The sequence below is a fragment of the Vitis vinifera genome, chromosome 15 (assembly GCF_030704535.1).
Source record: "Vitis vinifera cultivar Pinot Noir 40024 chromosome 15, ASM3070453v1".
Taxonomy (NCBI): Eukaryota; Viridiplantae; Streptophyta; class Magnoliopsida; order Vitales; family Vitaceae; genus Vitis; species Vitis vinifera.
In genome coordinates this window covers 20,796,043-20,811,237 of record NC_081819.1, presented here as the reverse complement: position 1 = coordinate 20,811,237, position 15,195 = coordinate 20,796,043, and the positions used below count along the sequence as shown (strand labels likewise).

Genomic DNA, 15,195 nt, shown 5'->3' with positions numbered 1-15,195 from the left:
GTTGATGTGGCCCGATATTAATGGCTTTAATCAATTTTACATTTTGAGATATCATGGAGCCCAAAATTTTGCTAGTCTTTGACTTCATCGTACTAATTAGCCCAACTTAAGACCCAATTAGGCTCAAGCCCAAGGCTGGCCCAAGTTAGGCTCATTCCCAAAACAAGGCATGACCCACATGTCTTATTCTCATATAAAAATTTCCAAGCATACATGCACGTGACATATATATAACATTATAAAGCTCAAAATTTATTCGAAAATAAAACATTTCACTTTAGATTTATAAAACACATTCGATTAAAACCACAAATGACCATAAAAGTACAAATCTTCATAGTTCATATATGGATGTAACATGTAATAATCATTCTTATTTTATGGAATTTTTCTAGACAAGATCTCTTGCAATAACAGCATCCTTGATAAACTTGAGTGACTCTTCAAGATCATCACATAATTGATTAGGATCAGGAATTATTTCTTCATCAACTGAAAGAATAAATGTCATTTTATTGATGTAACTTTGGAAATGAATCATCAATCCCTACAACAAAACACATAATAAAAAGTCAGTCCTAATATTATTTCTTTTGAACTTTTTCATGATTTCTCACTTCTAATTATTTATAAAAAAAAATCTATTTGTTTTTCAACTATTTTTACAAAATGTTTTTTTAATCAAAATTTACATGAAGAATAAGCCCTAAAAGATAGTTTCTCTTAGGATTTATTATTGAGAAGAAAAAAAGTTAATAGAAAAAAAAAGAAAAAAATGATAGGTATAGAAGAGAAGAATGGGAACGGTGTTTTTATGATATTGGAAATTTGTAGGTAATGTATTAATACGGTTAGTATTTTAAAGTGAATGTGTAAAAAAGAGAAGAATAGGAAGGGTGTTTTTATAATATTGGAAATTTGTAGGTGATGTATTAATACGGTTAGTATTTTAAAGTGAATGTATAAATATGATAAATGTAATTAAAAAATTGATGAATACAAATATAATTTCTTGATTATGGTTCATGCTTTCAAACCACAAAGGTCATTTTTGCATATTTGAGTTTTCAATGACCCATTTAATCCAATAACCACACACACACACACACACACATATATATAGACTTACTTGTGGTTGGCCGTAAACGCTTGGAGCAAGGAAAGCCATTGGATGGCCATAAAAACCGATTTCTTCCATAGGTCCAACCACATTTGAGAAGCACATTGTCGTGTGATTCATAACTCTATGGTATAAAAATGCTGCAACCTATTTGCCATGCCAAAAAAAAGATCTCCAAGGTAAGATCACAAGAAGAAAGTAGAAAGGAAAGAAAACAAAAAATAGAAGTTAGATTTTATTATTATTTTTTTTTGGAAGAAGAGGAGCTTGAAAATGTATAATTTCCTAGGTGATCTATTTTAATATTAAGGATAAGGAAATTCATACCTTAGCACCAAATAATTTGAGAACTGTCTTAATAATGAAACATGTAAATATAGCTTCATGAGAATGCTTCTTTCGATCGATTGTGGCTTTAGTTTGACGAACATAGTCTAAAGGGTCATCATATAAGGCAATGACAAAAGGGAGGAGCATAGATCCAATCCAATTTCCCCATTTCGCTTTAGACCCCTTCTCCATCATCTCCGCTAAAGCCTAATTACCATGAAATTTCATGATGAATAAACCAATCAATTTGTTTTGTAGCACATGAAGGATTTTAAGGTGATTGTTGTTAAAACATTTTTTTTTCATTAACAATTTATTGAAGATATTTCTATAGAAAATTAATTAATATTTTAATTTAAATGGCAAATGTGTTTTGAAAGCATTTTGATAGTTATATCCACTAATAATTAGAGTATCGAGTTTAATGTATATTATAATCCTCTTATTGAGAGAACTTTTTAAACATTAAAGTTACTATTAAAACATAACTTCATACTCTTATACACCTTTCAAAGTAATATATTGGTTGTTTGGTTTTCGGGAAGTAATAAGAAAATAAAAAAAAATGCTAAAAAAAATAGTTTTCTTATATTTGACTTCACCATAAAATTTTTTAAAGAAAATTAAATATAATTAAAATTAGTTAAAAATTTATACATTTAAAAATTATTTGATCTTTATATGATAGAAGAACTAAGTAGAATGAGTTTGAAGAAACGTATAAAAATAAATTATTGATTTTGAATTTAAATTTTATTTTCCTTCATTTTATTTTCTATTTTTTTCTTTAATAATTCCTATGTTTTATATACTATTTTTTATGTTTAAAAATAAAAAGTAAGAAATGCATCCAAACATGACCTTAACCGTTGTTGTTCTATACACTTTGAAAACAGAGGTTAAAAGCTGTTGAAAACAAAATCCCTATTATATCTTAAAGTTGGCCACACAGCAGCCACATTTTCCTACAAATATTCTTTCAAATTGAATATGAAAATCACTCACATGAAGCCCTGGTGATGGTCTTATGTTCATCATAAGAGTTGCCCTCAGGCGAATATTCTTCGGAAGATTATTTTTCTTTTGGGTGGCTCCTTTATCTTCCTTGGTCTCACCTGCAATTAATAAATGGAACACATGTTAAAGAGTTTCTACTCATATAGTTTAAAGATTATTTTATCTAGCTCTCTTCCAAATTTCCCAATCGATTATATTATATACATAGCTTCAATGTGACTTGTAAGCTTGGATACAATGGTTGGGTAGGTAGAGAAATTGAACTGAGAATTAATGAAAGCTTACCATATCTTCTATTGAGATATCGAGAAAGACCAGCCAATGACACTCCCATTACAACATCGTTAATAGTCTGCAATGCCCCAAAACAATATGATTTATTAAGTCTAAATAATGTAAACCCATAAGTTTACATTGTTATATATTTCACGTGTAGGCTATTTTATTTTTAAATAAAAATATAAAAAAAAATAATAATAAATTTGATAAAAAACATAAATTAGGTAATCAATTTATATTTATTTTAAATTATTTTTTAAAATAATCATTATTATTATTTTAATTGAAATTTGTCTTATTTTTAAAAATGAAAATGTTGTATTATGTTTCTATTTAAAGCACAAGTATACAAGGAAACTTAAAGGGTGGAGCCAGTTTTTGGAATCAACTTACTGTTTTCATCCCATTCTTGATTAGTTTAATATCATCAAGACTAACGGTTCGGTAAACAAACCTCCTTGGCACATGCCCACCTCCCTTTTTCCAACCATTGCTGAGTGGCGTCATGGTATCCTTTAAGAAGAGAGTTGTGGCCAGAAACATCAAAACATCTATAATAGTATTCCAAACCAGTCGAATTGTCCACCAAATCCTGCCGGACTTTACCGGATCAGGATTCGAAGTCTTTTTCACTGGCAAAGTTGGGAGAGCTTTCGGGTTGGAGATTTGACGAGAGCAAGCGAGGACAAGAGACATGAGGGACATGCCGTCGCCCAGGGAATGGTGGATTCGGAAAACGGCGACAGACTCGGCATCCGAGGTCTTAATGTTGAGAATATGGAGCTCCCAAAGAGGCTTAGAGTAGTCTATGTAGGTTTTACTGAGATTGGAGATGTAGTCTTCCACCATCTTGTCTGGTGAAGAAATGGTGTGGTGGAGGCTTGGTATTATAATGTGCTTGTCCAAGTCCACCTTTGTTGGAACCCATTTCATCCCTCCATCCTTTTTCACGTCCTTCACCTAATCGAGATAATATAAAAAAATAAATTGATAAGCCAAGAGGAGATGAGTTTTTATCTTTTAAAAACAAAAAAATAGGACATGCATTCAAATAAAGCCTTACGTAAAAGAAGCTTGGTTTAGATATATATCATGCTAAGATATTAATTAATGTACCAAAAAGCTTTTTTCATACCTGCAAGCTAGAGAAACGAGGGTGCTTAAGCAGAGTGTGCTCCAAATTGGCTTTAACAACATCCACATTGATTCTGATTTTGAACCCAGCAATGGCTATGACATAGACATTGAAGCAAGTTTCATGAAAAATTCGACCAACTGGACTCAAAGCTTCTCCTTCTTCTTCTTCTTTGATATCCTCGGGTTTTTTGCCATCTCCTTCAACTTCTCTTGCTGCTGATCTCTTTGTTTGAATGGGCTTGAGAGCTTGCTGTCTTGAATCCAGATCACCTACCGGCTCCATGACACGCAGCTCAGCTTTTGGATGAGACTGAAACTATATCGGAATGTCAAGTATTGTGCAAACACATATATAGCAGTAGTCCAACGTACTTAAATGAAATGACAGGAAGGTTGTTGCTAGTTGGAGCGCTAGGACACATAAGTCTTTCATGTGGGACACCAGTAACATGATTTACATCAATTTTGATAAGATTTTTAATCGCGCATCATATAGTTGAGATATTGAAATGTTTGACCTTCAACTGATGTGTGAAACACATTTAAAAAGGCTGTGTTGTATTATGTGGCTTTTATATATATATATATATATGGAGAAAAATGGTTAAATATTGAAGTAGAACATAGTGGAATGATGACATTTTTCATTCAAATTCATATTTTTATTATTGAGGGTGAACGATATGTTGGGGGTGCGAGAGGCAACGCCCATTCATGGTACGATTTAAGGGTATTTTTAGAATTTTAATATCTGATGGTTAATATAAATACTATTTTATATAACCTTAATTTTAGATATAATGAAAGTCTTCCTCTTTTTTCTCGTGGATATAGACAATTTGTCAAATCATATTAAATTTGTGTGTTTTCTTTTGTTTTTTTCTAATTTTTTCACTAAGAATCGTTGCAAGAAAATCAACAAACTGCATGAATGATCTTACCATATGTTATACATATATAAACATATAAAAAGAAGCATCTAATTCTTTTATGCATGCTTCATTTGGCTCAGGGTAGCTCACATGATAGAGCTTCACTTTTGTAGCTGGGGCATTTATTTGTCTAATAAACATCCTGCAATTAAGTAGGTAACTCTTACCTGCCAAAGTAAAGGGGAAAAGCTGATATCGTAAGTGAATGTTACTTGGAGTCTTTTACCCTTCCTAAGGTTTTCTCATTTGGGATCTCAAGAAAAGTCGATCAAATCGGTCTTTACGAATAGCTTAATGTACTGTCTTTTTTATATACTTCTCTTACTAAAGTCTTTTTTTGGCCGGGTACATGTTTTTAGTTTCTTCTTCATTATCTAAATAAACCGAAGCCACTTATTAATAGGTATGTAGGTAGGTAGGCCCCCCTTCAAGTCATCAATGGAAATGGAAAGATGGCGTGTCTCCACCATTGTTGGTTCTGCTCCTATCTAGAATCCAGTGGCATATGAGTTATAAGACCACATTGGAAATTAATTTCGAACTCATAATATTGAAGTTTGGAATTTCAAATTGAATTTAGGATTAATGATAGAGACGGTACAAATTTTAGTTCCAAGAAATGGATTTAAGGGTTTTTCCAGGAAAGAATTTGGCTTGCACATGGAGAGTAATTGAACCAACCGTCATTTTTGAGATTTGGACGGAACTTGGGCATCCGTTTCAAATTTATGATAATTTCAACCACCGTACCAAACTTTCATGCCATGTTTTAATTGTAAAAAATGCCCAAAACGACCGACACTGTCAGAAGAAATAAATTGTTCTACTACTTTTTAAATCAATAGAAACCATTCAAGGATATTTTTGAGTAATTTGTGATATAAATACAAGGATCTTATAATATAAACAAATATAGAAAAATTTTAAAATATTTTTTTAAAATATGATACCTTAAAATATTTCTAAATTTATGGTACTTTATGTCACATAGTTGCTACGTGGAACGTTAGGAATATTTTAGATACCCATTCTAAAAAAGTTATTTTTTGGGAATGGTTTTCTAAATTAGTTTTTGTTTTTTGGAATAAAAGGTTTTTTTTTGAAAATTTAGAATGTTATCAAACTATTTAAAATTTAGAATTGTCCACCAAATCCTGCCAGAGTTTACCGGATCAGGATTCGAGGTCTTCTTTACTGGAAAAAGATCAACATTGATTCTGGTTTTGCACCCAGCAATGGCTATGACTTAGACATTGAAGCAAGGTTCATGAAATATTCGAGCAGCTGGACTCAGAGGTTCTTCTTCTTCTTCTTCGATATCCTCGGGTTTTTCGCCATCTCCTTCTACTTCTCTTCCTGCTGATCTCTTTGTTTGAATAGGCTTGAGAGCCTGCTGTCTTGAATCCAGATCACCTACAGGCTCCATGATACTCAGCTCAGCATGTAGATGAGGCTGAAATTATATTGGAATGTCAAGTATTGTAGTCCATAACATACTTAAATGAATTGATAGCTAGGGAGGTTGTCGCTGGTCGTCTTTCATGTGGGACTTTACATCAATTTTGATAAGATTTTTAATGGTCTGAGATGTAGTTCAGATGTTGAAATATTTGACCTTAAAATGATGTGTGAAAGGCATAGAAGTCCAAAAGGCTATATAAATTAATTGGAGGGTGGCTGGTATTATTTCAACTAATTTCACCAAGGTTTCTACAAGTGATATTTCTGTGTTGTATATTAATCATCTGATTCATTTATGCATGCTTCATTTGGCTCAAGGTGATATAGTTCATTTGATAGAGCTTCACTTTTGCAGGTGGGTCATTTATTTGTCTAATAGACATCTTGTACTTGAGTAAGCAACTCTATTTTTTCAAAGTAAAGGAGAAGAGTAACAAAGATAGCCGATGAAGAATGATAGGTATCATCAATGGGATCAAATATAAATCATACATGAATGCTACTTGGAGTCATTTATCCTCCCGATCGAAGGTTCTCTCATCCGGGATCTTTGGGAAAATTGTTCAAGTTAGCTTTTACAAATAGCTTGATACATCATCTTTTTTACTATCAGCCATGCGTAAATGATGTAGGTTTTGATGTATGAAGGTTCTTCTAATTTGACAAACAGAATAGTAGAATCAGAAAAAGACACACAGACAAACAAGACGTACACTTGGTTTAAGGAATATACCGAGGTTCGTGAGATTACCTATGATATAAACAAAATAAAATAAATAGCTGGTATGCTTAGATTCAAAATTTGCCTTAACTTTTGATTAATCATCATCCTGACCAATCCTTATAATCCCTAAAAGGCTTAATGATAATATTAAGAAAATCAAATCATTCCTCCCAAAAACCAAAAGAAGCCATTTGTTAATTATGTAGGCAGGTAGCCCTTTCACCCTTGATAACCACTGTTTTCACCCTTCAAGGTTACAGCTTCTTCCATGGAGGCCTCGTCATCTAGAAATAACTTTTGATTGTCACCCGTCAAAATTTTATTGGCACGCGCATCGAATATAATAATAGTCTATTTTCGTACAAAAAGATTGATTTGATGACGAGGGAATAGGTTTGAATCCAATTAATAAAGTTCGACAGATAAACACATGGCGTGGAGGGTAACCACACAGAGCATGTGGCAGGCTGGTAGCCATGCAGACTGTTTCTGCACCAATTACAAATTCAAAGTCAATATGCTTCTATCATTCTCAGTCGGTTGAATGTTGAGATCATTCTAGACCTGCATTTAATTAATTGTCTGCCGCCCAGCTGCATGCCTTCACACCATGAGATGATTTTGATTCGCATGATATATCAATATCAATACTCTTTCAGAAACGTTGTACCTGGTGAGGAACGAAAGAAAATAATTGCGCTCCGATTACGTTTGAATTACAAAAGGAAAATTTTGGCTCATGAGTTATGATTGCGCTCCGATTACATCTCTTGTAGCCAATCCTAATCATGTAGGAGTAAAATCTTTTGTAGCACTGGACTGCTTCAACCCATGAAGTGATTTACTCAATTTACAGACCAAGTACTGTTCTTGTTCAGGTTGAATAAACCTTATTGGTTGTACCATATAAACCAACTCCTCCAAATCACCATGAAGAAAAACTATCTTTACATCCATTTGCTCCAACTGCATGTCAAAATGGGCTACTAAACCCAACACTGTCCTGATGGAAGTGTGTCTGACCATGGGAGAGAAGATCTCATCATAGTCAACCCCTTTCCTATGTGAGTAACCTTTTGCTACTAAACAAGCTTTGAAATTTTCACCATTTTTTTTTTTTTTTTTTTTTTTCTGAAATCGCTTTTTTCTTCTTGTACACCCATTTACATCTTATTGCTTTCTTTCCCTTGGGAAACTCCACCAAATCCCATGTCTAGTTTTTATGCAAAGACTGAATCTCTTCCACCATAGCACCCATCCATCTACTTTTCTCTTGGTTGTGTATTGCCTCTTGAAAAGTAGTAGGATCCCTGCTACTAGTAATCAATGCATAAGAAACCAAATCTTCAAAACCATACCTGGTAAGTGGCCTAATAGTGCGTTTGTGTTTGTCTATGACTATACTGTGATGCTATTGATCTTTTGAACTAGACTTCCCCGTATTTCGAGCATGATCCTCTATATCATGGGTCTCTAATCCCACATGTATCAACTGCTCATCATTGCTACAATTTTTTGGTTCCTGTTTCTCTCATTTCTGAGTACACTATTACATGCCTTTCTCATCAAAAATCACATCTCTACTGATCACCACCTTGTTTGCCTTTGGATCCTAGAGCTTGAAACCTTTCACCCCTTTCTAATACCCTAGAAAAATACATTGTCTAGACTTCACATGAAGCTTTGATATCTCCTCATTAGGAATGTGCACATAGGCTGGGTTCCCAAATACTCTCAAACTAGAGTAATCTATCGGATTGCCTGTTCATACCTCCTTTGCTTCTTTCCCATCTAATGCTGCTCTGGGTGACCTGTTGATCAAGTAACATGCCATGTTCACTGCTTCTGCCCAAAAATTCTTTTCAAGGCCTACATTCAATCTGAGACATTGAGCTCTTTCAGCTATTGTTCTATTCATCCTTTCTGTTACACCATTCTGCTGTGGTGTCTCGCGTACTGTGAAGTGTCTCTTAATCCCATGTTGCTCACACAATTCCGTGAACTTTCAATCTATATTTTTAGTACCATTATCTGACCTGAGGCATTTTATATTTCTCCCTGTCTAGTTTTCTACTTCAGCTTTCCACAACTTAAACTTGGCAAATGTTTTCGACTTGTGCCGCATGAAGTACACCCAAACCTTTTGTGAGTAATCTTCAATAAAACTCATAAAATACCTATTTCTTCCCAATGATGCTACCCTTACTGGTCCCCAAACGTCTGTATGAACATAGTCAATAAACTCCTCTGTCTTGTGTGTGGCTGTCTTGAACTACACTTTCTTCTGTTTCCCAAAAACACAATACTTGTAGAAATCAAGTTTACATGTTTTGATACCCTTCAACAGATTTCTCTTTTGAAGCTCCATCATCCCACGCTCACCCATATGCCCTAACCGCATATGCCACAAGACCATACTGTCTGACTCAGACTTTGTGGTTGCAATTTCACCTACAATTGTGGTACCTAACAGTTTATAAATATTTCTTGCTAGTTTTTACCTTTTCATCACTCTCATAGCACCTTTACTCACCTTCATTACTCCACTTGTAGACTTGTAACTAAACCCGTTACAGTCTAAAGTCCCTAAGGAAATAAGATTCTTCCTTAAATCAGATACATGTCTAACATCACACAATGTTCTAACAACACCATCAAACATTTTAATTATGATATTCCCTATTCCAGCAACTTTACATGAAGCGTCATTACCCATCAGAACAGAACCAGAATTTACTGACCTGTAAGTGTTAAACCAATCTTTATTGGGTGTCATATGATATGAGCATGCTGAATCCAAGATCCAATAATCTGTAAGATGATCTAAATTGGATGAAACCAATAGCATATCACTATCACCACTCTCTGAGTCTTCTTATGCCACTACATTCGTAGACTTTGATGAACCCTCTTTATTTTCCGATATCGAGCTCCCTTTATTTTTCTCTAGACAATCTCGTTTCATGTGCCCCATTTTTCTGCACTTATAACATTGCATGTCATTTCTCTTCCTAGATTTAGATCAAGATTTATTGTTACTCAATTAGCTCTGGGACTTGTTTCTCCCATGTTTCGAATTACTCTTTGCCACAAGCCTTTCACCTTGAGAACTCTCATCATTGGCTTTCTTCCTTTAATTGAATCCTAAAAGAATACTCGTGATCTCCTCCAAATCAAGAGTTTCTTTCCTCCACATCAGAGTTGTAACCAGATTTTCATACATAGAAGAAGCGGGAAGAGAATTTAGTAACATCAACGCCTTGTCTTCGAACTTCATATCAATTCGCTTCAAGTCACTAATGATCTGATTGAACACGTTGATATGTCGGCTTAGATATGAGCCTTCTGCCATCTTAAGATCATATAGTTTTTGCTTAAGATACAACTTGTTCGTCAACAACTTAGACATATACCGACTTTCCAATTTCAACCAAATTGCTGCTAGTGATTCCTCATCCATGACATGGTACATCACGTCATCAGCCAAACAAAGCTTGATAATTGCCGCAGCCTTCGCTTCCAAATCCTTCCAATCCATGTTGTTCATTCTTTTTGGTTGCTTTTTGTATAACGCCTTCACCATACCTTGTTGCACTAACAGATCCTTAACCCTTCTCTACCATAGACCGAAATTCCCATATCCATCGAATTTCACATAAGAAATCTCAGACATCGAACCTCACACTCTGATACCAATTGTTGATTTACGTGCAATGATTTATGGTGAAAATTAAAGAAAATGAAAAAGAAGAAAGACACAGATTTAACGTGGTTCGACAAATTGCCTACGTCCACGGGAACAGGGAAGAAGACTTTCACTCCGCTTCGCTCTGACATTTGCCCATTTTTCTTCATTTGTTTTTTTCAATAAATATGAGCCACATACTACAACAATAATAAAAAATATAAAAAATTATTCAAAAATTCATGTGTATTTTCAAATTTTATATTAGGAGATTATTTAAAAAGCTATATAGAAAATATATGTATACATATCAAGTTCAAATCTTTTTTTCATTTTTGTATTTTTTTCTCTGTTTTATTTTCCACCTTCCTTTTCTCCTCGATTTTCTAAGTTTAGAAGAAGCTTAAATAACATACTCAAAATTTCGTCTTATTGATGCTTTAAGATGGTAGAAACCACCTCAAATATTTTTCCAAACCATAATAATGACGAGAGTTTAATTTAAAATTGAAATTTCATGAGCTGATGAATAATATTCAACCTAGACATACTCTCCACATGTAATGAAAAAATCTTTAGTTTTAATATATCTTCCTATCTATCTTAAGACTTAAATTTGAGTTCAAAAATTGTAAATGATTTGGGGAAAGTATTTATTCAAGTATAAAAAAAAAAAAAAAAATTCTAACTCAAAATTTTAGGTTTTGTTTGGTAACTGTTTTCGAAAACAGTTTTGAATTTTTTTTTTAAGAATAGTTTTTAAAAATTGTTCTTTACTGTTTTATAAATTAAATAAAAGTCAATTTGAAAACTTAAAATGTTTTTAACCTATTTTTAAATATGTTTTAAAAATAATTTTATATCTAATACTTTATTTTTAATCATTCTATATGCTTACATAATTATTTTTTAAAACGGTCTTGACAAAAAAGTAAAAATAATAGGAAACAACTAAAAAATGATTTTAAAAAATAAAAAACAGTTTCTGATTAATAAGCATGTTTCCTTAATTTTTCTTCTAAAAAATCGAAAATTGTTCTTGAAAATAGTTATCTAACGTACTCTTAAGTTTTTCTTTTCTTCCAATCAGTCACATGTATAACCTGTATTTCAAATTTCAACTTTCCTTATATTTCAATTCACATCACCATTACAATATTTTTTTTTAAAGATTTTCAATATTTGAAAATTATATTTTTCTTTTAATTTTTATCATTAAATATTTCTTTTAAAAAATGAATAGTATTCATATGCAAGATTAGTATGGGTAATTTTATCAACTATGTTTTCAACTCTTTGATATTTCTTCAACGTTTTACTCCTTTATTGATGATTATAGGAAACAATCCTAATCCGAGGTAGATGTAAAGTTAAGTCATGTAATGTTGATTTGAATAAAAAGTCCAGCCTATCACTAGTCGAGACAAATTATAAATGTTTTTAGAACTGGACAAGACATTGAACTGGAAAAGTTATTGGTTCATGGTTCACTGGTCGAATCGGTGGTTGAACCACGGTCGAATCGGTGACGTCATAAATATATAATTTATATTTTATTAAAATTAAAAATAATTTTAACTACATATAATTAAAAATTAATAATATTTGTCATATTATTTATTCATTTTTATATAAATGTATTAACATTTTTAATTTATTAAACAAAATATATACAATATTTCAATATGAAAAGAAAATGGTAAAAATCATATTTAGATATTAAACATATTGAAAATGAAAAAAAAAATGTATTATGTAATTATATATATATTAGTTTTTAAAAATAACCAATATATTTGTTCCTTGTTAAATTTCAACATAAGGATGGTTGTAGTAGAGTGAATAATATTGTATTAGGAAACGTCAAGGTCTATGGTTCAAGCTCTCCTGGTTGCAATAAAAAGAGTTGAGTTTTTCCTTAAATTTCTTGATTCCATATTGAAAGTAGATGAAACATAAATAGATTTATAAACCTCTTTCCATTCCTTGCAAATTAGTAGATTGTTGGGTCAGGCTATAGAGCTCATTGCCTAATTTAATAGGCCATTTTGCCAAGAAAACTCATCATAGGAGTGGACACTAGGCCAAAGGAAATGTGGGCTTGGCAAAAAGAAAAAGAGGTGGTGGGGTTTGACCCATTCGGTTCTTAAAGAACCATCCGGGTCATTGATCCAACCGCTGGTTTAATCGGTTCAAGACCAGTCCAATTGATAGATGGTCCAAAAAGGGGAACTGGATAGGAAAGCCCTCCGGTTGGCGGTCCAACTCGTCATGTTTTTAAAACAATGCAAATTATCATCAACCAACCACAAAAAACCACAAAATGCAAGCATATCCTAATCAACCTAGCTAATTAGGATGATGCTCGATAACGAATTTAATCCAAATTCCAACTTATCCAATTGAGAAACAAATTTATAAGATACACTAACCAAAGGTTTATAGTCCCTATTTGGTAGCAATCAACATTATTAGTATACATGAAAGCAAAGATGAGTACACAACATTTTCCCAATTAACATAATTCAAGCATAATGTAATATGGTGTCCCCCTCAACCTAAACTTTGCTAGTCCCTAGCAAATGAAAAGAATAAAGAAGAATGAAAAATATGTAATGAGATTCATGAAACCATATTAACTCAACATAACATGTTTCACACACAAGATACCCAAGTAGACAAATTTCCTAGATTTGAGCAAGATGACACAAGATATGCAACTTCTTAGTTTTCTCACCTTATCTTCGTATACATAAATGTGCATCCATGTTTAGCATTCCTCTTAGTGTCTCTTGATTTTCCCTTGATTGGTTCTTTCCACCTAAACCTCATGTGCTTAATTTTGGTGTCCCCTCATAGTATTTTTCTTAAGACTTTTTCTTAAACTCAAATTTCATCATTCTTGAAGTTAAAGAGGAGGAAAATTTATTTTGATTTTTCTTTCTTAGTTTAGGAAATCTCCTTCTATATGGCTTAATAGGGATCCACCGGCAACTCCCGAGTTTTCACCCAAGGTACCAGGTATTGAGGACCTTTATAGGCCACTTACCCCTCAGGTATCACCCTAGCTCAAGGTAGAACAAGGTCGAATTTCCCAAACATTTTTTTTCTTCAATTTTTATTTATCTTTTTTTTTTTTTTTTTTTTTTTTTTAACTGAGTTTAGCTTATGTAACGAGCAAGATACCGATGACTCCTAACCAGTTGGTTTCGGGCACCAGGGCTTGAAGACACAAGGCCATTACCCCCTCAGATAATTGCTCAAGCTTAAATCAGTCATTTTCAATTTTTTTTTTTTTCATTTCCTCATTTTATTGCTTAAGAACAACTCTTTTTAAGCTAAAGAAATTATCTTAATCAAGATACCATAAGGGTACACGTGTTTTGTGTGTGCTTTGAGTCTTAAATAGAAAATAACCATCAAAGAAAAATTGAAGGTATTCCAAGGATTCAACCTAACTATTTTTGCACTTAAAGGTATATAAAGATAAGGTAAGTGAACTAATACTCTTGCTCTAACTGCATTTTTTTCTCAAATTCTAAAGAAATAATACTACTTAAAGCATTCTCATGCCAAATAAACCATGAGTTACCAAGGCAAATCAAGAATCTCATTAGCTAACCAAAGATGACATGCAAACTTTTGAAAAAAATTAGGGCTAATAGGCTAATAGGCCTTCCCCCCTCAACCTAAATTACACATTGTCCCCAATGTGTAGAATAATAGGTCAAAAGAAAGGAAAAAGGAAGATATTACCTTAAGATCATCAAGTGAGAAGTGTGTTATGAGGACTTCATATAAACTGTAGGAGCTTTGTCACCTTGAACACATATGAGGCTTACCTTTTCATTCCCTTGAAGTTCGCATTTACCTATATCACTCGGATGTTTGCAAGCTAAGTTGCTACAACTCATAAACTCATTAGTAAGTTAAAAACAACTAAAAAAATAAAAAATAAAAAATAAAATAAAAAATGCTAACCATATTGCTAATGACTAATTGAAAATGCAAAACTAAATAAAGAAAAATAAATAAATAAAATAAAACAAAATAAAAGTTTTACCTACTGGATTTTCAGAAAATGCTTCAACCCTTTTGAACATCCCCATCAAGAAAATGGAGATTCTCCTCTTGTGTCTCAAATCTTTCAATGAAATGCTTTAAGCGCTGACCATTAACTTTGAATTCATTACCTGTCCTCGGATTTTGAATGGTCACAGTGCCATAAGGGAAGACTTCCTTTACCACATAAGGGCCATTCCACCTTGACCTAAGCTTTCCTGGAAAAATGTGAAGCTTGGAGTCGTACAACAACACCTTTTCACCTTGCTTGAACTCCCTTCGTAAAATAAGCTTGTCATGGTAGAATTTGTGTTTTTCCCTTGCATTACGTAGGCATTCATAACTCTCATTTCGATATGCCTCAAGTTCATTCAAATCATATTTCCTTTTAGCTCCAGCTTGATCCGAATCAAAGTTCATCTTCTTTACAGCCCAATATGCACGATGT

General features: G+C 32.9%; 1 protein-coding gene across 1 annotated transcript; it reads right to left on the bottom strand.

The window, feature by feature from the left end:
• Window positions 1-231: 231 nt before the first annotated feature.
• On the bottom strand, window positions 232-4,228 carry LOC100852926 (wax ester synthase/diacylglycerol acyltransferase 11). The gene is made up of 7 exons (XM_010663638.3): window positions 3,882-4,228; window positions 3,140-3,706; window positions 2,753-2,819; window positions 2,456-2,565; window positions 1,448-1,657; window positions 1,130-1,267; window positions 232-547 (listed from the first exon to the last, which is right to left on the bottom strand). The coding sequence occupies exons 1-7, from the start codon at window positions 4,164-4,166 to the stop codon at window positions 392-394; spliced, it is 1,533 nt and encodes a 510-aa protein (XP_010661940.1). The 5' UTR covers window positions 4,167-4,228; the 3' UTR covers window positions 232-391.
• Window positions 4,229-15,195: the final 10,967 nt, after the last annotated feature.

Coding starts and splice junctions, on each gene's coding strand:
- LOC100852926 (XM_010663638.3), bottom strand. CDS start 4,166: ATGGAGCCGGTAGGTGATCTGGATTCAAGACAGCAAGCTCTCAAGCCC. Junction 2,820..3,139: donor TCAAGAATGGGATGAAAACA/GTAAGTTGATTC, acceptor GGGGCATTGCAG/ACTATTAACGATGTTGTAAT. Junction 2,566..2,752: donor ATATCTCAATAGAAGATATG/GTAAGCTTTCAT, acceptor TATTAATTGCAG/GTGAGACCAAGGAAGATAAA.